This window comes from Tubulanus polymorphus, chromosome 2 (assembly GCF_964204645.1).
Source record: "Tubulanus polymorphus chromosome 2, tnTubPoly1.2, whole genome shotgun sequence".
NCBI lineage: Eukaryota > Metazoa > Nemertea > Palaeonemertea > Tubulaniformes > Tubulanidae > Tubulanus > Tubulanus polymorphus.
The window spans coordinates 5,090,725-5,117,988 of record NC_134026.1 but is presented as its reverse complement, the minus strand read 5'-3'; the positions used below and the strand labels follow the sequence as shown (position 1 = coordinate 5,117,988).

Here is a 27,264-nt window from a genome sequence, read left to right as displayed (position 1 = left end):
AATACACGAATAACTGCTGTCATACACATTGTTTGATTGTTCTTTTACCGTAAAACCTTGACTGACACAAAGCCTACACTGGCATCATAGAATAAGTAGTGTTCACTAAATTCAGTCTATCAGCGTGCTCTCAAGTCTTGGGTGGAATTATAGGCCTACTCTAGAACTGAAATAGGCCTAAGTTACATTAGTTCTTAGCATTATGGAAAATTCATATTCCTCAGATAATTCCTTTATATCTATTAAATCCTTAACTTAAGCCCGTTTTAATTTACTATATAAATTACTATCTAAAATTTCAATATAGTAATGGGAAGACGGTAGGAATATCTAGGCTAATTCTTGAACAATAACATCTAAAATCATCAAATTCCTACGAAAACTATTGAAACATTTTTACTTTATCTGCCTCTTTTTGATAAGTCAAAACATAAACTGTGTTGAGCACATCTCCATTAAATGTGGAGCGGTGGCTATAGAATACCTTATAGGCCTATTGTATGCTATAATAGTGAGGCAGCGCCACGGGTCCTCCTGTCATGGTGAAACAGATTATGGTGTTAAGCCTATATGATTTAAGTCTAATTAAGCGTAATTTTCTAACAAAATACGACATAACACAGAAAGTTCTGGTAGTATAGAAAAGTATAAAAGCATTAGGCTAAAAATCTGATTAACACAAGAAATAATTTTGAAAAACTTATCTGCCAAACTCAAAGTTATAGATTCACAATTTAAAACCATGATCGAAACTACTAAGCATTTAGGCCTACAAAGTTTTGAAGACTAGAAGGAAATATCTGTTTAAGACAGACTCAGAGTCATAGTCAGTTATTCAACAAACACCTGATTTGTTTGGAGTGAATGAATTTACACCACCACTTTAGTCGAGACTGAGACTTTGAGTGAAAAGTAAAACTTCAAACAACATGAACATTGAACAAACACTAGGCCTACACACTTGTCACTATGACTATGTCACTACGTATACATACTGCAAGACTGACTGCACCACATCACTTGAAAAAATGTATCTTACCTGCGAAATAAGACACACGTACGTCAAAACAGACAGCTGTACTGTACCGAGTTCTATGCTGCGGGTCAGAGTGTTTCAGTGTTTATGAAGCCAGCGCTTTATCGTTTCAGTTCTGCAATCGCTCGTTATTTCCGGGTGGCAGCACCGTACGATACGGTTCACTGAACAAAATCAATTCATTTTGAGTAAATTAAAAAAACTTTTACGACCTTTTTCTAAATTATCGCATGATAAATGATGCAAGTATCGCCAAAATTATAGAATATCATCAACAACAAAAATAGAAACTAAGTGCCAATACAAATTCTCAGTCGAACACCATTTCATTTACCAGCAGATGGCGAAGTGCGTTTGCAAGACTTGGATTGATTGACACGATGCGACCTTATCTGCGCAGTGTGCTGCATAAGCCTATGTGTCAAGTAAATTTCTGAGCGATTAACACACGCTTATGTAGACTCTTAAATACCCGTAGGATTTTAAGAAAAATATATTTATAAGCTCAGGCCCTAGGCTGTGAGGCCAGGTGAGACTCGTTCATCGTTGTCAAGTAACGTTGATTATTTAATTGATTTAGCCTAAGCTAACTAGCTGTGTGTGGTTTACAGTTGATCAAAACAACAAAATATTTTGATGTTTATAGCTCACAGAGGAGTTAATGTAGGCTATTTTGTTGTTTTGATCAATCTAAAAGGCACTATTTTTAGACAGATGATTCCATCTAACTTGGTTCTCTCAATTTGGGCAACCTTTATTTTCAACCTTTATTCATTTCAGCAGGGTCAGTCGGACAAGGAAGAGAAGACAAACAAGATTGCTTAACTAGTTATTATAGTTCTAGAAATGATTGAAGAATGAGCACTGACTGCCTCAAGGAACATAACTATTTTTCGACGGTGCCGGTCAGCGCTGAAGTCGATCGCAGCAGTATCTGCGAAGTGGAACATTCGTACAGTGTATTAGCCGACCAGACGGATAACATGTCCGATATCGTCCACATCCGTGCGTTACTTCAAGATCATAGTTACATTCGCGTAATCAAGAAGATCTATCGTACTTTGAACATTGCCGGAAAAACAAAAAAGTGCATCTTCGATCACACGTATGCATTTCAGAAAAACAATAATCCATAAGAAAAGGTAAGCAGGTGAAGTGTCTATTTAGCGTGGAAGTTTCTTTCGCAATAGTTTTTGTTTTTCAGTTATGATAATAACCTGCAATCTTCAGCCTTGAACAACTTTCCTCAGACCCTCATCTAAGGCTATGTCGGCGTGAAGTTTGAATGAGTTCATTTGTTCAGAATCTAATGTCTTTGGTCATGTCCTGTGAACAACACACTTGAAGTCTGAATGATCAAACCCTGGAAGAATTGGTAACACCTGCGTTAATTGGGATCAATATTTAGGCTACTACTCGTCAGGATTTTAAGAAGTCCAGATTTTACATATATGTTTATCGTTTTGAATACCACTTTTGCTGGTATTTCAGTTTAAGGGCCTCGTTGGGACCAACTGTTAAAGTACTAGATAACTAGAAAATGGGATCACGAAGTCCAGATAAATGTTTGTAACTTATAACCATTGATAAAACAACATCTGTTGTAACAATGATTTATAGAGAATTCCACTATAATAAAAAAAATAGTGTGAAGGACGAAAATGTTTCCTCGAGCTAGACTTCAACGTACTATACTATATTTTTATAGTCATGTTTAGGGAGGATAGATTATGTATCTAACTACTTCAAAAAATTTGGTAGTCAATTTGATCATGATAATTTTTTATGACCCACTTACTGATTGAAAATCGAGTCATGTGATTCTTTGTAAATTTCCAGAATGGCTTCGAAGGAATTCATGAAATTTGTGATAAACGCAGATGATTTTGGATATTGTGATGAACGAAATCGTGGGATCATTGATTGTTTTCTGCATAAGAAGTCGATTACGAGTGCATCATTACTTGTCAACGGTCAAGCTGCTGAATCTGCAGTTGCTCAAGCTAAGAAATACAATTTGCCACTTGGTATGTATTGTTCTGGACATGTTTAAGTGTGTTCTAATGTAAGGTGCAATGTCTTTGAATTTCCGGTTTCCTCAGTCCAGCATTCATATGGAACTTGAGGTAGAATCTTGGGGCAACAACATTTCTCTTTCGATTGTATTCCTCCTGCCTTTCAATTGAAAAAGAGTGCTCAAACCCACTAGTTATTGTGGACGCATTATATCGATATTTTGATAATCCTTATGGAAAAATAAATACATGTATTATTGAATTAGGTAAACTACCAGGGGCGGCATCAGCCGGGCAAGGGTGGGGCATATATGCCTCTCCCCAATAATTTTAGTCTCAACAAAATTTTCATGATACGCTTTTGATTCCCACTGAGGCTTGCTCCCCCAAAATCTCAAATGCCAAAATGATATCATTGTCTTAAACTGTTTTTCCTCCGTGAAAGCACTGCTAAATTTAGATTTTCTACAATGAACAACAGTAGATCCACCCACCCCCAATATTTATTCACTCGATATGATTTTATTAACAGGATTGCATATGAATGTAACAGAAGGAAAGCCGATTTGTCCAGCGACCCTTCAAACTAGCCTTACTGATGACACGGGAAGCTTTCATGATAAAATGTCATTCATAACACTACTAGAGTCGGGATCGATAAATATGCCAGATTTGAAACGTGAAATGGTTGCTCAAATCGAATTATTTATCAAACTGACTGGAGTATGTCCAGTCCATGTGGACGGCCATCAACATGTACATATTCTACCAGGTATGCAAATTGTACATTGAAATTTTAAGTGTAATCATATATAACTTCACTTACTATGTATTAAACCTTGCCAAACACGGACAAACTGGGACCAAAAAAATTGGTCCGAGGTAAGCGAAGTTGGAATTAAGGATCGGAAGATACAGAAAAATGACTTCGTTGTTCAAGGTGGTCAAAAGACTGAGTTGGTCGTGACAAAGTAAGGCAAGGTTTACTAAAATATCTTTCTTGAAAAAGTGCTGGTACCAAAAAGATGGATATCATTGATATATTCTATTACTCCAAAAGTGTTGATTTTATGAACAAATCAACTTGACTGTACCGTTCATCTTGGTGCCTTCAGGTTCAGATCCTGCTGATGATCCATGATGTGTTGAGTTAGAAAATATTTTAATTTTTGGACAGATCTGACGAATTCCGAGTACTGAACCAGGTATATGGGCTTCTGTAGTCATACTAGAATGAAGCTGTATTATTTACTGGTTTGTATTTTCAGGTGTCAATCAGGTTTTCGCTGAAGCAGTTACTAGTTACGGAGTCAACTACACAAGATTACCGTATGAAATTGGATTGCACGATTGTGATTGGTTCGTATCGCCGTCTTGTTTAGCTTTCAACGAAGCTTGTATCGAAAATGCTGCTGCTAGTCGTAAAATCTTCAATCAGTTCAAGCTTAGGTACATTTTTACTAATGATCGAATTGTGATTATGGGTCTTTTATTTATCATAGGGTTCAAAGTGCTTAAAAGAGCTTACTTTTCAGAAAAATGTTTAAGAAAATACTTATTTTTGTCCTCATTGATTTTTAGGCATGCAGAATACTTCACTGGATTGATGACATTGGGTAGTTGCATGACAGTTGGACGACTTCAGAAAAAACTGAATGATATTGTGTCGATGGCCACTAAAAACTTTGCGAGTTGTGATAAAAATCAAGTCACTTGTGAATTGATGGTTCATCCAGGGTATCCCGCCATATCAAGCGATGCTGGCTGCGGAGATGGTCCAGATACGTTTGCAATGTCCGTAGAAAGGGAACATGAAATGCGTATTTTGCGTAGTGACGATATGTTTGAGTTTTACGATAACAATGGAATAATCTTGTGTTCATTTACTGATTTTTCATGAACACATCTGTGTGGTGCTAATTTAAGCTCTTGATGGTTTTCTCTCAATTACTCGACTATTTCATATTAGATACATGACTTTGAGTTATTCGGTTGCCTAAAAGTTTACATCTTAAGGTAATTCCGATGACACCCATAAATTGAACTTCATTCGGCATCATTTGTAAAGGATGTGTGCTAGGCTCATTGTTCTAGAACTCATTCCGCAATTGTAAATAGTGACATTTTTTTTTAACCAACTTGGGTCGTACCCCAATGGGCTATTCGTTCACTAAATTGTCTGGCTGTAGACGTGACAAATTCATTTAAGGAAGTATGTCTGCACCAGAGGGCGCTGAAATAATTGAAATAATCAGCATTCAAGCATTTCACCAACAGAACACGGGTGTCCCTGGCCCCCTAGTTTGTTTTCAGAATACACTGGATTAGGTTCTTGAATTTATCAGCTTCATTCATGAGAAGAGAATTGTGAAATTTATTGTAGTATGATTAATTGAATTATACATGGGATTGATAACTCATGAAGCTAAGAGGCTAAGAGTGTGACATAAGTTCTAAAAATATGATTGTACTAATATCATTCTTTGTGGGTAATGTCAAGGGTCGGTCTGATACCGGTAACTTGGCTGATGCTTTATCAGTGCTTTACACAGTAATTGAGTCATATGATTTTAGTTGGTGGTGGTAGTGATTTTCATTTTCATGTATTTGTTTAACCACATTAATCCACATTTCTCAGGATTATTGGAATGTTATCTGTATATGATGGATAACGAGATGATTAAATATAATTTTTGTCATGAAATAATTCACAGCTTTTGCTCTTGATTTGTGGATATTTATATCACTACAATATCGGTGACCGATTAGGCAATAGTAGGCTGACCACTGACCAGTACCCCTTGCTTCGGCATGCTTTTGGGCCCATTCGGAAATAATATAGTTCTGAACCGACTATTCATACGATTGCAAATAAAAATCCCAGAATATATTTCCTGGGGGTTTCTATTACTTAATTGCATATCTTTATCCAGATAATTACGCTCTACAAATAGATATGATTTAGATAGTAATTCAATATAGTAAATTTGGGTTGAAAATAGCTACTACCACTACTAGAGGGCGCTGCTAACCCGGAAGTATATGTGGCGCTGTCAAATAAAAAATCGAAACTCATTCGAATAATTCTCAGAATAAATCTGGTGATTTGTAAAAAATGTCGAAATGGGACGACCACGAGAGATCGAGCAATCCATTCTACGACGACGATAGTTGGGGAACGGAGAGACACGACGCGAATATGGGTGCGTTCGGTGGCGGCGTAGATACCGCTGAAAGTCGACGGGATGCGCTGCTTCAAAAAATCAAGGATTCTGAGGAAAGTCAACTTGCCAGTCAACAGCGGTCTTTAGTTCATTTATACGAATCTGAGCAAATGGGAATAGCTACGGCGGAGGTAAGATGACCAGCAAGTTAATTATTAGGCCAGTGATTTGTCCACACAGAGGGGCCTGACACAAAATTGTTTTACCCCAGGGCCCAGTAGTATCCTAAGGTACAATATATAAGAAGACTTTTTATATGTAGTACCTAGGATACTGGAGTCAAAAACTTTTTGTGTCAGGCCCCTGTGGATTTATCCATCAATTCCTCATTGCCCTTTTTGAAGGTATACTTAATTGTGATTATTTGAATATTTCAGGAACTTGTCCGACAAGGCGAACAGTTGGATAATATCGAAGGAAAGGCAACTGAAATAAATGAATCAATGAAAACTACTCAAAGACACATAAACTCAATCAAGAGTGTTTTCGGCGGATTAAAAAACTGGTTTTCTAAAAAGGAAACTAACTCGCCGCCACCTGAACCCGTGCGAAAAAAAACTAGCCGACTAAACGATGTCGTCGAAAACGATTACAATGAAAAGGAATCGGGCGTTCACCCGGCAATTCGGCTGCGTGAAGAAGATACTGTTGATTCCCCGTACGGAGCTAGACAAGCCGATTCGGTCAAGTCGAAATCGAATGAAGAACAATTCGATGAAAATTTAGGTGATTTGACATTTTCATCTTGAATCTAGGAAATCAGACGTTTCTGTTCCAATGTTGGCATCCCTTGATGTACTACCCACATCCCCTAATATACAAGCCCACATCACCTGATATACTACCCAGGGCCCTGTTTCTTAGAACGGAGTAAACCCTAAATCATCAATTTAAGATCTACTGAATTAATGGATAAATTTTATTGATTTAAGAGTAATCCTTTTCATGAAACTGGTTTTAGGGGGCGCTATATTACGAGTTGGCTAATAAACAAATTTTACTGATGAATTGTGTGGTGTTTTTTTTTCAGGTCTAATGAGCTCGACGTTGTCTCGGTTGAAGAACATGGGAATGGCATTTAATGACGAATTAGAGTCTCAAAACGATCAAATTGAGAGAATAAATATAGCAGTTGATCGCGCCGATGGTTCCGTTAATCGACAAACCAAACAAATTCATCACATTCTCTACAAATAGTACGCCTAGCTATGGTTTGGCTACCTTGATGGAATTGACAGACTGCAGAAGAATGTTTCTTAAAAACTTTTTTGTTGTGCTTACTGAAAATGATTGCCTATATAAGCAAAATACTGAGTTGAATTATTTTTTTTTCAATGACGAACTCGATCTTGTGGCCCAGTTTGGCATGGCTGAAGCTAATTACATCTGTCACTTCTTTCAATTGATAGTCTCATAAAGGTATCGATATTCGAGACCTGATTAGATTTTGACATCGAGAAAAATATTCAATAGTGGCATAAATTCACTTACGATTTTCACATTAAGATGTGCACTGTTTTTTTTTTTAAATTTCAATGACATTTTAAACACTGAAATTAACCACATCTTTTATTGGTGGACTTTTGTGTAAACAATATACTTGCATTCCTATTTCATATTTTTATTAGTATTATTTCATGATGGCACACTTCTGTAACACCGTTAAAAGTGTACATGCCCCATGGTATCCAGGAGTTATTTAACATGGAAGCTTTTGAAGTAATGTGTAACCTTGTTAATCTGCTGTATCAAAAAGCATTTTCTATTTTGTGTCATATACCACTATATTATGTTCATATGATTATACATGACTTTTATGATTGTGATGCATTCTATATAAGAAAATTGCTCAAAATCATTGTTTCTGACACTGTACAATGACAGTGGACTGGATAAAAAACGGTTTGACTGTGTTGCATTGCCTGTAAACCAAATGTCATTAAATGGGGTTGCACTGGATTTACACAAGATGTTGTAATGAAATAATACACGTTTGATTTTGTTAGTTGTCATAATTTTGGTGCTTGATTGTAGTATTATTATCATTCGTTATTGTTACCTCCACAATAGTATCCAATATTTCCGTCGGATTTACTCACAAATGCTTTTCGCTAGTAAGAAATATCATTCCACAAATTTTGTATTTTCAGTTGCTTGATTAGAAAAAGCTCTTTTTGTGCAGTAGTTGTCATTGTTTCAACTATTCAATTGGTACTTTATAGACATTGTCCTCGGTTTATTTTATTAACTTTTTTAATCCTATACACTCGTGGTATAAAAGTATTCAAAATCTTCTGCTGAAATTCCGCGAGAAAATGACCTCTCCAGTTACCTCATTTTTATGAGTTTTTTTCCCTTGTTTTATTTTGTATATTGTATGGTTCACCAAAAACAGAAATTAAAATGTCACGAAAACTAGTTTTAAATGGATTGTTTGCCACCTAAGATAAGTTCTCACAGAGAAAAGCGGATTGTGTAATTTATTCAATTTACATGTAATTTATTTTTGATGTTGATATCAAATAAAAGAAATCTAAAAAAAAGAATGGATGCAAGAGTTTTCGTTAAATCGAGTGTCAATGGATAAAAAGCTATGGACCTCGGGCAAAAAGCCGATTGATTCCAAGTCTCGTGTCAGGATTCGAATTTTCAGAGGATTCGATTACGATTACGATTTATTTACGATTCGAACCTGATCAAGACAGCGCCGCCTAGCGCCTGTCGGCCTTTGCCAGCTGTCGTTAAGTATTTACTCTGGGAAATTTGGAAATATTAAAACGAAAGAAGTCTAATCAGGGTGCAAAAACATCCTGAATTATTAGACAATGGATCTTGTTAATTGCAATCATGGTAAGTCAAGATGGTCTTCTTCTAACTAAAAAACAATAGAACATCTTGTTTGTTTTTTTTTCATTAAATTTTAAATCGTAGTAGCAAAATAACGACAATTTCTGTGGAATTCTAGTCTGTCCACGAAATGTTAAGTTCTCATTGAGTTAGTTGACATTTGATATTTATCTATTCTGCTTCTGTATTTGTCGTCCAGGAAAAGCATGCTACATTAAAACATCAACGAAACCTGGGCCAAATAAAGGAAGAAGCTTCTTTATCTGTGGACCGAGTACGGCTGATCGATGTGACTTCGTGAAAGAAGCAAAGTAAGTTGTATTTAGGCAGGATATATTTTACCGCGGAGGATGTTTTGGGTTTCTTTTATCTAAGGCTGACTTTGTTTTGTAGAATACCAGTAATGTTGTGTACACAGCACCCAGGAAAATGTATAGATTTACAGAGCTTCTCATCGCAAAACTCAAAAAATGAATTGAGGTATGAACTGAAAAATAACGATCAAAATTACTGAATTTGTTGATTTATGGCTATCTATATGATACATATCATTTTACTTTTAAGGAGATACTATCGTTGTACTGTTGGCAGAGAAAGTGGTGCATCTTGGTGTGGTCACGTGACGGTCCAGTCTAACGAGGTATAACATTTCTCAACTTGATAACCATTCGTTCTGAATTCAAACAAAAAGTATTAATCAGTTGAGGTTTTTCAGGTTATGCAAAAAGAGAATCCAGTTATTGGCGTGGTGAAAGATCTCGCACTTCAGAAGGTGAGTCCAGAAAAAAGTTGGGTGTGAATTCAAGGTGGCCTTTAGGAGTCATTCTGTAATGTGACTTCTCAAGACAAAATGCCTAAGACCTCCCATTGTACAAGATGTGACGTGAGGTCACAGACCATCTTTAAATTTTAAATACCACCAGCAATATGGGGTGGGAAACTGTTTTAATAGTGAAATGATTAACCCTTTCATTGCTGACTAATTAATAATTTGAAAATTTTTTAAGATTTCACGTCAGTATATCACTGTGGTGTATTGTTAGTTAATAGTATTTCACTGTGTTCGAAGTGTGCTGCCATTTTTCATTTCATTAAAATATTTATTACTAATAACGTCAATAAACCAAGGTGTACTAGCAAGGTCCATTACTGATTTACACACTGTACTGTGATGTAGACTCATTCAAAGGGATACTATTGTGAGCTTCTTTAGCCAATTGACTACACAGTTAATATTTCCAGGCATCGCAAGAAGTGGTAAAACAAGCGAAAAAACCCCTTGGTGATCATAGACTTCCGCCGAATGTCGTCAGTAATCTGGATACACGCGATTCTGTTCAGAAACCGTTGTATAAAAAAGATGTGTCCGATCTGCTTACGCAAACCAAACCAGTTCCTAAATCGGATAAACGTCCAGTCAGCTCACACAACGTACCGCACCGGCATAAAAACTATGCAGATATAGCGGAAAGGGTTTCTGAAAAAGATGGAAATAGATCTGATGAAAAATGTGGTTCAAGTTCTTCATCGGCGAAAATCGAGCGTAGTATGGGCAGCAGACGTGAGAGTAGCGCTGTTATACTCAGTGATAATGATGACACAGATGATGATGATGATGATTGTTTCATAATTGAAAATCCTGGGGTATCCAACAAACAGGAACGAAAAGATTCATCGGTATCTCACAAACCGGAACAGAAAGATTCATTTGTATCTCACAAACCGGAACAAAAAGATTCATCGGTATCTCACAAACATGTACAGAAAGATTCATCGGTATCTCACAAACCAGAAAGAAAAGTATCGGCGTCTTGTCCCCAATCGGAATCCGCAAATGGATCGACAAGTGATCCGAGATCGGTTCACGTGGCTGATGACTCGCAACGAGATGCAATTAAGCAACAACTGAAACATGAATTGATGAAGAAACGAGTGAGTTACAACTCGGTAATTAATGTTTTTTTGTGCATTACAGAGATTAGAATTTTGATGTCTACGATGGTTTTGACCATTTCAGGAACTGTATCAGAAAGTCGATGTTTCGTGTTTGCCCGATAAAGGGGCGCGGATTAAGGATCAGATTAAAGAACTGGAGAAAACTCTCGGTGAACTGATTCTCGACGAGATGAAAACGAAACAAAGTGCATATGGCGCCATTCACAAACCCAAAGTCGACGCGAAGGGAGATGGGTTTAGACCGAGCGTAGTTCCTCGTCAGACACAAATATTATCGCATGCCGTACCAATACCACCACAAGCTCTCAAACAGATGTATGCAGGTATGCTAACTAATGCATATAGAGGAGGGGACAATTTTGTTTAAGAACACCACGACGAACACCAATCACTATTCATTAAAATGTCTCAGTAGCACAGGGTTCCCACGGTCAGTGAAAATCCTGGAACATTAGGGAATTTAGAAATAGTTTTCCGGGTCTTTGAAAGTCAGGGAATTTCAGCTCTTTAGTGCGCCAGTCAAGGTTTAATGATATATTCATTTTTTGTGGTGTTAATTGAGTTCACATTTTTTGGCTCTGACGATTTTCTGGCATTCAGTTGAAATTTCCTCGTAATCAAAGGGTAGTCATGGATTTCAGAGTTAAGTGTCAGGAAATTACATGCTTAATTGGGAAGAAAGCTAATGGAATTAGGTGTGGACAGTGTTGATCTAGCAAATGAAATGAGTTTGATAATTTCGGTCGGTTGTATTTTAGCCAATCCGCAAGCGATGACGCTGTATGGAGGACGTATGACTAAAGATCGATTGAAACAAGTCGGAGCTGTTACAACTGATGCTTTAGAACGCTTACATAAGTAAGTTCAAGCGCATTCATAAAGACAACTACCTTCCTTTTAGATGTTGTATTCTTATTTCTTGGTCTCACATACTGACCAGTAGCCTTCCAGATAATGACTTATTCTATATCCCTCAAAGTCATTATCGTCTAACCCTGATGTTGAAAGCAAACAAAATCTAGCCCTATTGTATATTGAATATATACAATTTACATCATGAAAGACAAACCATGATATTGATTGATAATGTCTCGAATTGAAATAAAAACATCCTTTTGTTTTCAGGCAACTTGAGACTTGTCCTAATGAAACGACTGAGAGCGAAGATCCATCGGGTTTGAAAGTTCAGTTGATGTCCCATCAGAGGCAGGCGATTGCTTGGTTACTGTGGCGCGAACAACAGGAACCCGCTGGTGGTATACTTGGTAAGAATTGAACCACCCTTTCCCCATGTTCGTAGAGTTTCTCGTACATTTTTACAAGTATTTGTGTATGTTTTGTTTTTAGCTGATGATATGGGTCTGGGGAAAACTCTGACGATGATTTCGCTGATTATGAACCAGAAAGAAAGGAATCCCGATAAAGATGCTGCCAGTTCGGAATGGTTGTCGAAAGAACAAGAACTGAAGAAAGGTAGGTTTATTGCCTCAATTAATGGTTTCTTTCGTTAGTAATCTCATGCACCTATCTCATCCAAATACAAGGAATGTCGATACAACTCCTTGATTCCTGAAAAATCTACTTCCAAAAGGGAAAATGCATTTAAAACTGCTTGAAACTCCTTCACTTTGAGCAAAATGCACAAAACTCCTTAAAAAACTCGTTTTGCTCATAACATTCAAAAATAGTTTCTGCTTGCTTCTTACAGTGAACAAGTCGTTAGTCGCATCCCGCGCCACTCTGGTCGTCGCCCCGGCGTCACTGATTCATCAGTGGAACAAAGAAATTGAAAATCGATGCGACGAAGGAAAATTGAAGGTTCTCGTTTATCACGGCCCGAAACGGGATAAGGATCCACGGATGTATGTGCGAAATTTTTAAAAAAATGCAGTATTTTGATGGATTTTAAGCTGAAAGCTAGGTTACTTATAATAGTTGCATCTTTCCGTTATTCTCTTAGGATAGCTAAACACGATGTTGTGTTGACTACGTACAGTATCATTGGGAAGGAAGTCGGTGCACCTACTGGTATAGATGGGAAGAAAGCGTCGGCTGAGGAATCTGTCAAAGATGAACAGGTTTGTGAACTTCAAATACTTAGTTAAAACGAATATAAGGGGATCGGAAAATCTATTTGTTCCTACAAATAGTATGAAATCATTTCTGATTTGGTTTTCCATATTGGAATTTGCTATTACCGGTATCACAAGGTTCAACTCTATTTATTGATTATTTCCTATTACAAGGTCTGACCTCTAACAATTGTTATGCCCAGTTGAAATTGTGGTATATACATGTAGTTTCTGAGGTCTTTAAAGCTACCATCTTTATTTTCGCAGACCGGTGTTAACGAGCCGGGTTTACTGAGGATCGCGTGGGATCGAATCATTCTCGACGAAGGACACAATATCAAGAATCACAAGAGCTTGACTGCGATGTCGGTTTGTCGCCTGCGTGCTGCCCATAGATGGGTTCTTACTGGTACTCCTATTCAGAATGACTTGTTAGACATGTACTCTCTTCTAAGGTTTGTGTTATATCGTTCTCTTTCATGATAGTCGGCTAGTGCTGAGCTTTATAAACGGCGATCTATATTTAACGGTTCTCTATTTATCTAGATTTTTACGTTGTTCTCCATTTGATGAATATAAAGTATGGAAAAAACAGGTTGAAATGAAATCAGGTGAATTTTGCTAGGGACAAATGATGGATAACTATGTTATAGTTACTTATACTGACTTTCTCCAGACGGTGTGATTTGTGTGCGATTTTAATGATTTCTATGTATTCAGGACAAGGAACAAAGCGTTTGAATATTTTGATTAAAAGTCTATTGCTGAGAAGAACGAAAAACCAAATGACTGTCAGTGGAAAGCCACTGGTAGGAAACAATGCAGCGTTTTTCAAAAACTGGAGGTGTCATTCCTGCTGATTTTATTAGTGAATTTCGGTTTTCTACTCGATATAGGTCAGTTTACCGGAGAAAAAGGTCGTTAACCATGAACTGATGCTTTCAACAGATGAAAAAGTTGTATATGACAAGATATTCTCGCAATCGAAGTATGTTTCTTGCGATTCTCACCTTGAATATTCGCTGAAGCCAGAATTTGATCCAAGAAATTTCTTATCTCGAGTTAGTTCGTAATGTATACGTGATGTCGCTTTGTAGGAACATGCTGCAAGAATATCTCAAAAAGCAAGAGGACAAAGAACGAGAAAAGATGGGTTATGCCAGTGCGAATACGTTTACCAAGCCATTGCCCGATCCTGGATCTAGTCATTTGTCGGGTGCACTGACCCTGAAGAAGGATGAGAATGCTACAGGAGGTGGAAGTCAGATTCTGCTGTTACTGTTGAGACTGCGACAAGCTTGCTGTCACTTGTCTCTCATGAAAGATGTAAGTGTTCCTTTTAGCATTCAAACCACCATTGATACTTGCATATACACCAGGCTGTGGACGCTCATTATTTTAGTTATTCTTCCTTATCGGGCCTTAGCACTGGACAAAAGCTTTTCTCATGCAAAAAGGTTTTTAAGAAGTCACTCTTTAACGTCAAATAACTTATTTGATACACTGTAATGTAATTTTCTCATTCAAATTAACAGGCATTCGAAATGGATGTGTTAGAAGATGAAGGTCTCGATGTCACTCTCGAAGAACAAATGGATCTAATGTCTCTTAGTGACCCTAAAGAACCAAAGGTTGGATTGAATTCTCTATTCGAAGGTAGAGCTGTTAGCACGAAGGTACTGGTTGATATTTTCATTTCCGCTTTTGACAAATAACAAACACTGTTCGGATTCCTAGATCAGTTTTTGAATGGTATTTTGTAGATATCTATGCTTATTGAAAAGATTCGAGAAATCAAAAGAAGGTCTCGTCCTGGTAAACCAGAGAAGAGGTACTTTATTAGACTAACGAAATTTCATTGATTACAAAACTTGAACAGTTGGAGCTTAGATTAATATCTGTTTTGTTTGCGCAGTGTTATCGTATCTCAGTGGACGAAGATGTTGGACATAGTCGCGATTCACTTGAAAAAAGAAGGCATACGTTTTCACCTAATTCAAGGCAATATTCCTCCGAAATCACGCCAGGATATGGTTGAAAACTTCAATAACGATAATGAGGGGCCCGAGGTAAACAACGACATGTATCTGTTTTGATTATTCTCGCGTGAGGATTTTCCTGGCAGGGATTTGATTGTGATTTATATCCTTCGTAGGTGATGCTGTTGTCACTCAGGGCAGGCGGAGTCGGACTTAATCTGATTGGCGGAAATAATTTGTTCATAATGGACATCCACTGGTGAGTGCTTGATGTGTAAAGCATGTTTGTTGGGCACTGATTACTATAATAAAAGGGTCTACCATATCACTATATCCCGTTTTGATATTTGTCTAACAAAATATATACATGTAATTCAATAGGAATCCAGCTCTTGAAGCTCAAGCATGTGACAGAATTTACAGAGTTGGTCAGAAGAAAGATGTCTTCATTCACAGGTACTGTAAATACAGTCAGTCAGCCACTAAACTCTCGACCCTAATGCCTGGTATTTTCTGAGAACCTCCAATACGCAGTCATACCCTTAAAGTTTAACCCCCAATACACTACCATACCCTCAATGCCACTAAAAACTCAAATCAGCGACGTGGACAGTATATTCGGGGTGGATTGTAAATAGATCCTTTTCTGAATAAGTAACCTGTGGTTTATGTTCTATTTGAGATATATTATGTTTATAGGTTCGTTTGTAAGGATACAGTTGAAGAAAAAATTGTTGCGTTGCAAAAGAAAAAGACAGATTTGGCAAACAATGTTCTTACAGGGTATGTTCAGATTATCTACATCGTTCATAGGCTGTGTCTTATTAAGTTTTTGCTATAGATTACTTAATTATATGTTCATGAAATTTTCAGAGCCGGAGCTAAACGACAGAAACTGTCTCTCAACGATCTGAAAATGTTGTTCGGATTGGAGGAGTCATCAAATCACGTGCCGACCTATAGCTCTTCGACAGTCCGTCCAGCGAATAACTCAGGGTTTAAATCTTACAACAACGCGCCGTTCAAACCTCCAATGCAGCAATCAGCTTACCAAAACGTCAGAAATGGAAGACCTGGCCAGTCAGGCTTGTATTCTTCGAATGTAGGGGCCATTCGTCAGTATAACAAAACACCTCAATTATGAGTACAATATTGACTAAGTTCAAACCTGTTACTGGTGATTTTCCATCTGTTTATCTTTAGTTCTTTGTGTACTTATTTTATCAATGTATAATATTTGATCATCTAGTTCCAACAAGATCATGGTCAAATTTAGTTTTAGATGTACGAATTTCAAAAATCATTTGCATTATGTGTTTAGATTTTTTTCATTTGCAATCTTGATGTATGCATCACTGCATGAGAGTAAGCTTTTTATGGAGGGATAATTGATAACTACCCCGGTTCATTGGTCATTTTAGATGCATTTAACTATATGTCATTTACCGTAATTTAGATTGTATTGTCTGTGCAATTGATATTTTCCCGATAATAAAACCAATAAAGTTAAAGAGAATTGCTGGTTTAGTCCATGGTTTATTGGAGTTTGGATGCTTTTCTGTGAAAAATCTGCAGTAAGCTGAGGTTTTCCTGTGAAATTCTGGACTAAATAGTCACTGTATCAGAGAACTGTTTTGTCTTAGATATGATACTGTATTGATGAACCCAGTCTTTCTGGAAGACTGAGTAACTAAAAGTATCATGGACTTGTAAACATCAGGATTTTCCAAAGATTTACATCCTTCACTGGAAGGATTAACAACCTTAAACTACTATTGAAATCCAATTAAGGGCCACTTCTAGATGTCATCTCTCCACAACCTCTGGATCTTCATTGATTCACCTGTGAATTTCCTCCATTCCTCCAACACGAACTTGTGACCAAGAAAAGCCAAATAGTAGACGACAGAAAAATTAGCTTTGAATAACATTTGAATAACTTTTTACTGATGTCAATAAGATCATTATGTACAATATATATGCCTTTACGGCGGTTACATTTTTTCTAGTCCCCAACTAAACAAAGAAATGCAGTACTAACAAGCGTAATCTGCCTGGAGAAATAGCAGGTAACTCCAAACAAGTGATTAAAAAGGCTGTTTTTGTCAATGTACTTGTAGCAGAAATACAAATTCCTATTAACAATGGTTAATCTTTCATAGCACCATAATGATTGATAACAAGAGGTTAATAGCTGAAATACCAGTTCTCAGAAATACTGACATTTGGAGACATTTCATAAACGCTTAACTGTCTACCAATAAAGTTGAACGTGGCTGTGCAAATCATTATGTACTAGTGTAAACAAAATCTATGATATACAAATGAATGGTGTTGCATCCCAGCAATACGCAACATTATGCAACTACTAATGACTTCATTAAACTATTGGTCCATGGCGTAGCGAATTAAGAACAAAATCAGTGAAAATGAAAACATTTTTTGAGATTACTTAAAATCATGACTAGGATAATTTTTACGTAGCATAAATCCGACAAAAATTAAACCAAATGTTGTTAAAAAACCAACATTTATTATCCCTGAATGGAAGACATACGGTACGCGGGGTAGATTCAATCTACCTCGTACCACAGAATGATTGAATTCAATTGATGCACCGCAATACTTATACCACAAATATAAAATTCTACTTTCCAGACATCTGCACAATGAAACAGCATTCATTCACAGATTATTTCCAAGTATTAAAATTTTTTCTACTACAGTGAATTTCAGGTAAACTAATCTGATGTCATAGACGCTTCTGATAAAATATACACGTTTATGTACAAAGGCATTGAATTCTAGTTAACTGAGCAAACATTCAAGACCTAGTTCGTAAGCTGCTGTCGGTTAAGTTTGACTCTGAGCACTTTCAATGAGTCAAATGTTAACCGTGAGTTTATTAAGACACATCTCAACCTACATTACTTGGCACTGGTAATAAGGTTAAAAGCCCCTGATGACAATGAGGAACAAAATGGAAAATCCAAAAGTTTACCAAAAACTGAGTCTAAAAAACTAACCCCTGAAAGGATTCATGTAACCTACATTATATCCAGAGTAGTTAGTTATAGTAGTACCATTAAAAACGACCTTTGATGTACCCTACGAAGAATCCTTCTACATGAGCTGCACGTTATAATTATATGTAAAATATATATCATATGAACTGGTTTATTACATATACATGTACACAAAAATAATCTATTACTGACTTTAACGACTATTTCGATGCACAATATGATATTCAGTTGCAGCATGCTTCGAAGGTTTTTCCAAACCCTGTGTATTCATAAATGAGAACGAATGTAGAAAATGTGACTGAATGATTTTCACGAGTCGAAGTCATCCATGTCGGTTAGATTTGCATCCATACGTGCGGCAGCAGTCTTTTGGTGTTGTTTGACAAATGCGATCGCGGCTAATTCTTTGCAGAATTCCTCGAGTACGATGACGCTCCCGAGAAGGTTCTGATCTTCGGCACAACTGGAAAAATGCAAAGTAAATACAGCGATCTAGAAATTCCATGCCGAGTTAGCATGAATAGCGGGGAAAAATTTAAAATTAGTGATAAAAAAAAAACAGTGATCCCTCTAGGGAGGCGTAGCAAACTAAAGCTATTTTCGATTGAGTAAATCCTAGTTTCAAATCGATTGAATCTGGTTTACAGCGCTCAAACCAGTATTGTGTTGAATGAACACATCACTAGAAGAGTAGTCAGAATCAGGTTCAATCGGAATCAAAAGCTAATTAAACAGGGAAAATATTGATATTGAATGTTAGCTACTTTTGTGTTAGCTACCGGTAGTAATAATGAATTTAACTAGAGAATTAGATCTATGTGATTGGATCTTATTATCAACAACTAAAAATGCAAATAGAATATCTATGCAAAATTCAAATTAAAAACAAAAGCCACCAACAAAACTGCATGCACACACTCACTCACAGGCAAGCATAATGGAGAATTTGATAGGGAATTCTGATAGTAGAAAGCCAGATTTTAGTTTGAACAAAAACCATTGTCAAATATGGATTGCAAGTTATATTTCAAACAAGTATTACCACAAAAGACCAATCATAAAATGTTGAGATTTTTAGAAGAAGCCGAGAGTGTTTAAGTACTTACTAAATCATATCAGAGCTAGCATGCCTCTTTCTGCGATCAACAACAGGCAGAATTACAATTTATTAAGTTACATTCCAGTATCAAACAATTCGAAAATATATACATTCCAGTCAAACAAAACAGAACGCAATATGAACATAACCTGTCTAGAAACATGACAATGAAGTTGGATGATAAACGTTAGTACATTAAGCCTTACCTATTCAATGCATCGGCTTCGCCCAGTAGATTCTTGCGTAAGTTGACTAATTTCATAGTGAAATCGGCGTGACCTGATCTATGCGAGCGTACTTGTATATCAGCTGATACCTGAACAAAAACAACAACAATAACATCATTATCAGGATCGTGACTAGCAAAATAGACTTATCAGCAAATTTACAAAGAGTAACAACCCTATACAGGAATATTGTCGTACCTTATTGAGTACTGAGACGAGAGATCGACAGTTAGGAGCGAGTGGAAGGAATGCATCGAGCAGAAACTCATGTAGATTTGGATGTGGTATCACTGCTAGCTTCGCGATTACTGACGTTACTTGTAGATTGACGTTGTAAGTCTGAAAATGAATGAAAACGATCCTTTTGTGTGACGGGAATGAAATTGACACACAATTTTACATGAACATGATCAAATCTATACCTGATCTAACATTCTTGATAGTTTATCTAGTAGCACCTTGAGGAAAGCACCTTCCTGACTTTGTTCAGCATCTGCGGTATTTGCCTCATTGACTGGTGTGCTAGGCCATCCAAACTGTTCGCAATGACTCTGGCATGCAGAAAACTAAAAAATGCCAAAATACATAATCTTAAGGTTTGATTTTATTTTACATCAGCTATCCCTGACAATATATACAATTAGTCCACCACGAGCATAGATTCTAGCATTAAATTGAAAAATAAGGCATTTTTAGGATCTTTTTTAGGATTATTCATACTTGTCTATGAGCATCCCTGAGATATGTATCATAACCACTTTCTGCTGTGTTAGTCGAAGACTTGAATTCATCACCCACAATTCCGAGAAAACTAGAACGAAATGAAATAAGATACCTCAAATATCGAGAAATGAATCATTGTTGAGAATTTCACAAGAAGGGTTACCGGTATGTGTACCTCGGTACTATAAGTTGTTCCTGTTCAGAAAGACTGTCCTCTATTTGACTACCACTTCCACTATCTTCACTTAATAACACTTCAGGACTCTCTGCAAAAATACATTAATACAGAGCATAAACCATTTAGGGACATAGTCAATTAGCTCGGCACAATTTTTAACCAGGGGCCGACGTTACATTGAATCATTAAATACCCGATTTCAGAGTATGCCAGTTTTCTTATTTAGGAGGTAAACCTAGATGAAATCTACTGTTTGATGATGTGGATCCTGCTACGGTACTTTGATAGATAATTCATGTAGTACTAGTATTGAAATAATTAGCTTAGAAATAATTACCATCTGATTTCTCTTGGTCATTAGGTTCGTGGACCCCATTCACTAAACTCTCCTGCTGTCTGTATGCTCTACTCAATAGAGGTTTCAAGATCAATCTATGTAGAATCTTATCATCGTATTTCAAGATCAACATTTCAAACAAATGCAATGCGGCAACAGTCACCTATAATTCAATAACAAAACAATAGAAATTTGAATATGGAAAATATTGTTTGTCATTCTTCATAAGTCTTTCTTCATATGACCTACCTCATCAGAAAGATGATCGCATTTTTGCAGCAACTGGTTTCTAACTTTGTAATTTTGATCATGATCGGTGGAGGCGCTTTCTTCCCCGAGGATGAAATCAGTGAATGCTGAAACAATCAACAATCAAGAACAAATTCACAAATTTCCCTGGTTTCACCCCGTAACAGTGTTTGGCCTTATTCTCGTGTGTACAGTAAACTCCGCTTAAGTCAGACCTTTTTGGGGGGGGGGGGCTCGTAAAGATGTGTCCGACTTGAGTGAAATCTGAGTTGGATGTTATGTATTTCACAAATACCTAGTGTCACAAAAAATATTTCAACAAACATCCGAGTTGGACGGTTATCCAAGTTGATTGGATCCGACTTGGGGCGGAGTCGACTGATATAATATTGTATACTTTACCAGTTAATAAATGAGCAGACTGCACCAATCGAACACACCGAGTGAGCAATGAAATCGATGTCATACAACCACTCTCCGATCTACAAAATAATCATCATAATACCAGTGGTTAATACAGATATCATCAATGGTCTTCATTTACTACACTAAAATAGATGCAAAATATGACGTTAAATCAATTTGAATTTCTGATGAACCGGATCAATTTCATCCGTCTCAATTGATGCGGATTAAGCAGGTTCTGTAGTTGAAAATATTTTGACTTAGGTTTTAAGTCCGAAATGAACTGCTTCACATGCACAATACCAGGGTATATATAGTACTTAATAGGTTAACTAGTTTATTTGACGTACTTGCTTTCACTACTTATGACTGTACTTATTCACCTGATGAAGCTACTATACATCATTAGCGAAAGCTCATACTTCAAATAAACTAGACAACCTATGAAGTACTACTCGTCTCATTGTATTCATTGTACACCAGGTTAACACGACTCCTCTGAATCTTTGTAAACAAGTTGTTTAACAGTCAGTTTATGTATATTTTCAAAAGAGATTTATCATCTAAAATATCATGTATGTAATTTATCAAAAGAAATCTAAACCTGAAAAAACATGGCATACATACGATTGTAAAATGGCTTGTTGTACGGTTTCCCCGAGGAATTTCTCTCTAACGGCTGTCGATAAAGCATCGGCGATTTCGGCATCGGCCAAAAATATCAACTGGTCGAGAAAATCGAGCCACGACAAAAACGACAATAACTGACGCTTTCCGGCGAAGTTGTGACAGTCGGAAGAATCTGTGTGCATGTCTAATCTAGAAGTTTAAATTTTAACACTTAGGACACTGTTTAATCGGAATGGCCGTAACTCTGAATTTGTTATGCAAAATGAAATCTTGATTATATCAACTAAATACTTAGCTTGATAAAACGTGAAAGAGGGCAATGAATTTTTATTACAACAAAATGCGGGAAAATATCATTGTCCAAGTGGTAGAAAACTGATACCAAATTACGACACATATTTTGAACATTTAATAAGGGAATGCACACTGAAATGAATGAGATAGCCATCGGATCATTTGGTAGGTAAAACTCGAAAATAAGGTGAGCTTAGGGAGGTGATAAGGTAACCGCATTTCATATAATATCTTGATCATTTCATCTTGAGTACTGGCAAATTAGAACTTTTTGAAGTGAGCCGAGTCGGGGCGACCCGAAAAGCAGACTGAATTAAGTGAGAGCTATTAGCAGTGTAGAATGAAAATACAGTAGTATACAATGTGATTACATGGATTAGCTTCGGACAACAGACAAAAAATATAACATCAGGGCATGGTTTTAAAGACCAGTTTAAACTTAAACACTGGGGTTACTAGTACTCTCTCTCTTTCAACTCTTACCACTCAATGATCTAGTAAACCCTGGCTTAATATTCTAAAACTGGTCTATAAAACTGGCCAGCTCTTGACTAAAAACTGTGCCTATCATGAAACTGTACCTATTATTAATGCTGCCTCGAAAATGACTGAAAACACCATAAAGAATACAAGCGAATATTCAAACCCATTCACATAAATCAAATCAAATTACTTGCAATAAGACAGTAAATATCAGTAAAAAATTCGGAAATAAACATTACTAACCCCCAATTGGCTTCAGTGATATCAATGTCAGCAGGATCCATGAATTTCGGTAATTTTCTATACAAGTTGTTCAATTTGTCGGTCATATCGCGGCAAAAGGTTGTGTGATTGACAACGCAAGTTGCTGCGTACGATTCACGCAAACTAACGCACAACATTAGACCCTCACAGGCCTTTACAGCTATGCGACCGTCCTGTAAAATTATGCGCAAAAACTCAACGTTATTTTTCAAATCTTATCAAATATTGCCATACATTAAGTTGAAATACGTAATTACCTCACTGTTAGACAATGACAGCAAGCTCTGAATCAAGTGGAATTCTGGATTTTTACGTTCGGGGGTCAACACCTGACCAGTTCTGGTTAATTGGGCAGGTTTTGGCATCTGAAAGCACAAACATAAACTAATACTACCACATTAGTAGCAAGATAAGCAACACTTTATTTGAAAGAACTGTTTTGAAAAAGAAATCCGCGCAATTTTCCTAACCTCGATAAAAAAGTTGACTAGATACGGATCTGACTTGATCTTCGCGCAGACGTTGCACAAAAACTGGATCTCTTCATTTTCAGTTGGTGCCGCTTTGACCTCGCCACAAACTCGAACGAGTTTCTAAAAGATTGAAACATCAATGCCAGATGAACAAATGAAGGGATGCCTTCAGTTCAGGGTCTAGACTAAAGGAATTCGTGGACTGTTGGAGGCAGTGCAAGTGACTAAAGCTTTAATGACAATGATATTCGATTTCTTAAAGACCTATATTTCAGGCCTAAAGCAGTTACAGGATATGATTGTTAAGCACAAGATTGGAGTTGCCGCAGCAAAGGTACCTATTACCTATTATACCGATTAGCGGGTACCGGTCGTAAACCTTTACTGGATTTTGCACTTACATGAACTGCTCTGTAAACGCTGACATGTGGCAGTAATGGTTGTTTAATTCGTGATAACAATTTGGTGAAGAACATCAGCACGTGTTGCTTCATGCCGGGTGGATGCTGTAACGATAACATCAACGGGATTCAATACACAGGGTTTAAATCGAATTACGCTTCGGAGAACGACAACTTCATGGCTACTTTTTGGATCAAGTTCCATTCATAGTACACACCATTAATAGAGTAGGTTCTTAACCATCTCCGTGCCAAACGAAAATATTATCCCAATGCCATTCTTTTGGAGGTATAATATGTGGAATTCACCCACCCATAAATATCTGTCCTGTTTGCACAGACAATTTGCACAGCAAGTTCTTTTTTTTTTGCAGGGAAATCCTGTTTGCTCAGATAATTTTGTCCAGCACCTGAGGGTACGTGCACCCTGAATATCCCCTTGTTGATGAGTAACGATCAATTTGATTTCATAAGGGAGTCATAGAATAGAGCTTACGTCTGTTCGGCCTAACGTATAAAGAGTATCGAGTAGTTTGTGTTGTAGTAGGTATTCCATACAAGGTCCCGTGCTACCCGTTTCACTGGTAGTCTCCTCTCGTAGCAAGATCGACAACATTTGCTCTAAATGTTTCGGTATATTCGTTCGCTCGATCGGACATTTACCATCTGAAAAAGAGAATTTGAAATTCATCACATGGCAAAAAGCAACAAGGGTTATGTGTTGAAAGTCGGTGACAATCATTCTTGTGGTCAAGGATTCTCACTGATTGACTGAAAAAGAAATTCCCTTCATTACTGATTTATTAATTTTTTCTCTGACTGATCTTGGAAGTGTTCGATTGGGTTCATATATTTAAGTTAATTACTATGAAACCAGCCTACTGAATAAAGGTTCACCAAGTAAATTCATTAGCTGAATTTTCCATTTGATTGAATCAGGCAAAATGGTGATTATCAGAAAATATTGTCGTTTATGGTAACCTGCAATATTGTCTGATATTCACCCTTCTTCAGACTATGATCAGTTATAGCACATGGCAAATAAAATCACCTTTATTGTCTACAAAGAAATGCGTTATCGATTTCCAATTTTGAACAAACTCCTGGTGCGCAGTTGCTTGCGGTGCCAGCTAAAAAAGAAATTATCAAGAGCTAGAACCTTAAACATAAAATCCATTTCGTCTTTCTTTTCGTTATCTGTTTGTTTTGACAATAAGTCAATAGTCTTTAAAAAAAAATTGAATTTGTGTTTGCAAACATAACAACACGATATTTACCGCTTCAACAGCTTGATTGAGGATATTTGCAAATTTGTTAAACATATTGTCAAATTGGCATAGTTTTCTTTCTCACGAGCAAAAAACTATATCAAGCAAGTGTGAGAATTTACAAGGTAAAAACAAAAAAATTGGAAATTTTTCTTTTTTGACGTTTCAAAAGTTGTTTCGTCGTAGATGTAATGATTTACTAATCTTCGGTCACCGTCTTCGGATTCCGACGCGGACGATTTAATTCAATGCAATTCAATGTAAATTAATTTGTACTGGCATATTCAAACCAGGAACATTAGAATAAATGATATACAGTACAGAAGTAAACAATTACATTCTTTCAAAAGAAGGAGAAATGACAAATCCCTGAGCTACCCCCGACCTCTGTGCCGTTAGACTCCTCTAAGCCCACCCCGTCCCGCTGGAAACTAGTGTCGCTATCTAGCCTAATAGCCCCTGGGCTGACGAATGAACAGTAAATCGCCAAACTCATCACGGTCAATACATAAAAAGTTCTACACGATATATCAAAAATACATGTACTTTTCTTCCCGTCTTTGATTCTTTTTTTTTAATGGGCTTCGGTCTGTCCCTCTCCGGCCGATCGTGAGACTTGTGTCGACTGGAGCACTTTGATCATGGTAAATCAAGTACCGCTCCAATGTGCGGTAATTATAGTAACGTAAAACGAAACAGCAAGATACGATAGATGTGAATGAATTTGTTTATTATACATCGACATGATCGTCTGATTTTAATTAACAGGTGATGATGGTGTGTGATCTTCTGCAGGTAGAAAGAATCGCTGCTGGTTCTTTAACATTTCCCTGGAAGAAATGAAAATACACCGATATCTAATGGATTTTCAAAACAAATTTTTGAATTTTTGAAAAATTAGATTTTACCTTTTGAACCATGGCCTGGTGTAAGTTTTCACCGCCAACTCACGCATTAGTCTCATGTGAACCCAACACTGCAAGATAGTGAATTGCAAAATGATTATTCGAACAATGAACACTTCTATTGCTTATAAGCTTTGGATTGAAATCTGAGAAAAAGCTCACTAACACCCAGATTTGATATTGGATATTCAGTTACCTTTGTAACTTTGGCCAACTGGAACTGTAATTTTAGCGCCATTTGTTTCGATTCTTTGGAGATATTTTCGTTTTCCATGAAAGCTTTGACCCGGGATTCACTGACGATCAGACGAAAGTCTTCTAGTTCTGGCGCGATGGAAATAGATAGTGGTAATTTGTCGCGATCTTGGACGTTTTTGTCGGCTTCTTCTTTCTCATTTTCGTTCTCATCAATCGAGGAATTGGCAGCGGCGACTTCACCAGCAGTTGCGCTATATTTTCCAACCAGAGCTATTGGATAAATTAAATGAGTGAATATCAATAAGGTATGGGCTCCAATGAAGTGATTTTACCGCAGAAAGATCTTTAGGCAGCGCAAAAGTCCTTACCATTTAATAAGAATCTCATTAATTTTGACAGAAGACCAAGAAGAGCCACACTCAGCAATAAGACCAGTTCCACCAATAATAATTTAAAGCAGCTCAAATTCTCAAAAAGAATCGTTGAAATTTTGAGATCTTCATCGATAAGTGCGCCATCAAATATAGTCGAATCAAAGAAGTTATCCGCGTAATAAGTGTCATTTTTCACTAACGCGCACACGTCCGAGTAGCAAATTTTGTTATTTTCGTTCAGAACATGCACATTATTCTGCTGCGTTTTGTCCGAGTCCCTATCGGCGTAGAAAGTGTCATTTTGAGTCAAAGCGCACACATCTAAATAACATACACTGGAAAAGAAAATACTAAAATGTCAGTCCAGGTAACCGAGCATCAACCTGAAAATAAGGATACTTTTCTTTTATTCTTACTTACTTCTGGTAGTATTTCTCAGCGACTATTTCATCTCCATTATATCGGTAGAAAATCGAAAAGATTTCTGCCACGTACCCGAATACACAGTTCAAGATACTGGAAAAAGTTTAACAGACGGTTCATCATGAATATAACATTGCATAACGACGTGGCACCGATCATTACCAAAAGGAGCATACGA

The 27,264-nt window shown here is 36.9% G+C and overlaps 5 protein-coding genes across 7 annotated transcripts in view; 3 read left to right on the top strand and 2 right to left on the bottom strand.

Annotated features, from left to right (window-relative positions):
* LOC141898443 (rabphilin-3A-like) overlaps nucleotides 1–1,136 on the bottom strand; it is a 44,613-nt gene extending 43,477 nt beyond the window's left edge. The window contains exon 1 of the mRNA XM_074784324.1: nucleotides 1,040–1,136. The gene's annotated coding sequence lies outside the window, so the exon portion shown is untranslated. The remainder of the gene's footprint in view (nucleotides 1–1,039) is intronic.
* Nucleotides 1,137–1,343: 207 nt separating this feature from the next.
* Nucleotides 1,344–5,758, top strand: LOC141899253 (carbohydrate deacetylase-like). 3 transcript variants are annotated; one of them, XM_074785441.1, is made up of 6 exons: nucleotides 1,344–1,461; nucleotides 1,817–2,178; nucleotides 2,876–3,063; nucleotides 3,584–3,823; nucleotides 4,320–4,500; nucleotides 4,633–5,758. In XM_074785441.1, exons 2-6 carry the CDS (start codon nucleotides 2,144–2,146, stop codon nucleotides 4,949–4,951), a joined length of 963 nt encoding a protein of 320 aa, XP_074641542.1. In that variant the 5' UTR covers nucleotides 1,344–1,461; nucleotides 1,817–2,143; the 3' UTR covers nucleotides 4,952–5,758. The 3 variants fall into 3 exon arrangements, with proteins under 3 accessions (XP_074641542.1, XP_074641543.1, XP_074641541.1); XM_074785442.1 differs by having other exon boundaries at nucleotides 1,372–1,565; nucleotides 1,820–2,178; XM_074785440.1 differs by having other exon boundaries at nucleotides 1,372–1,565.
* A 110-nt stretch (nucleotides 5,759–5,868) lies between these two features.
* LOC141899254 (synaptosomal-associated protein 29-like) lies at nucleotides 5,869–8,799 on the top strand. The gene is made up of 3 exons (XM_074785443.1): nucleotides 5,869–6,406; nucleotides 6,653–7,001; nucleotides 7,306–8,799. Exons 1-3 carry the CDS (start codon nucleotides 6,167–6,169, stop codon nucleotides 7,470–7,472), a joined length of 756 nt encoding a protein of 251 aa, XP_074641544.1. The 5' UTR covers nucleotides 5,869–6,166; the 3' UTR covers nucleotides 7,473–8,799.
* A 235-nt stretch (nucleotides 8,800–9,034) lies between these two features.
* On the top strand, nucleotides 9,035–16,635 carry LOC141900183 (transcription termination factor 2-like). The gene is made up of 24 exons (XM_074786957.1): nucleotides 9,035–9,125; nucleotides 9,322–9,433; nucleotides 9,516–9,602; nucleotides 9,687–9,762; nucleotides 9,838–9,894; nucleotides 10,365–11,054; nucleotides 11,140–11,401; nucleotides 11,837–11,936; nucleotides 12,204–12,343; nucleotides 12,426–12,551; nucleotides 12,787–12,940; nucleotides 13,039–13,156; nucleotides 13,418–13,605; nucleotides 13,697–13,761; nucleotides 13,871–13,959; nucleotides 14,047–14,138; nucleotides 14,248–14,476; nucleotides 14,686–14,826; nucleotides 14,914–14,981; nucleotides 15,066–15,219; nucleotides 15,306–15,388; nucleotides 15,511–15,585; nucleotides 15,829–15,912; nucleotides 16,003–16,635. Exons 1-24 carry the CDS (start codon nucleotides 9,101–9,103, stop codon nucleotides 16,271–16,273), a joined length of 3,486 nt encoding a protein of 1,161 aa, XP_074643058.1. The 5' UTR covers nucleotides 9,035–9,100; the 3' UTR covers nucleotides 16,274–16,635.
* Nucleotides 16,636–17,083: 448 nt separating this feature from the next.
* Nucleotides 17,084–25,359, bottom strand: LOC141900298 (FHF complex subunit HOOK interacting protein 2A-like). Its single transcript, XM_074787118.1, is given in 18 exon segments — nucleotides 17,084–18,618; nucleotides 19,262–19,291; nucleotides 19,461–19,570; nucleotides 19,680–19,820; nucleotides 19,904–20,047; nucleotides 20,202–20,292; nucleotides 20,380–20,470; nucleotides 20,720–20,882; nucleotides 20,969–21,075; nucleotides 21,371–21,450; nucleotides 22,001–22,192; nucleotides 22,879–22,905; nucleotides 23,024–23,217; nucleotides 23,302–23,637; nucleotides 23,919–24,023; nucleotides 24,415–24,584; nucleotides 24,970–25,048; nucleotides 25,196–25,359. Coding segments are annotated over 18 exon segments (2,259 nt in total). The 5' UTR covers nucleotides 25,241–25,359; the 3' UTR covers nucleotides 17,084–18,464.
* Nucleotides 25,360–27,264: the final 1,905 nt, after the last annotated feature.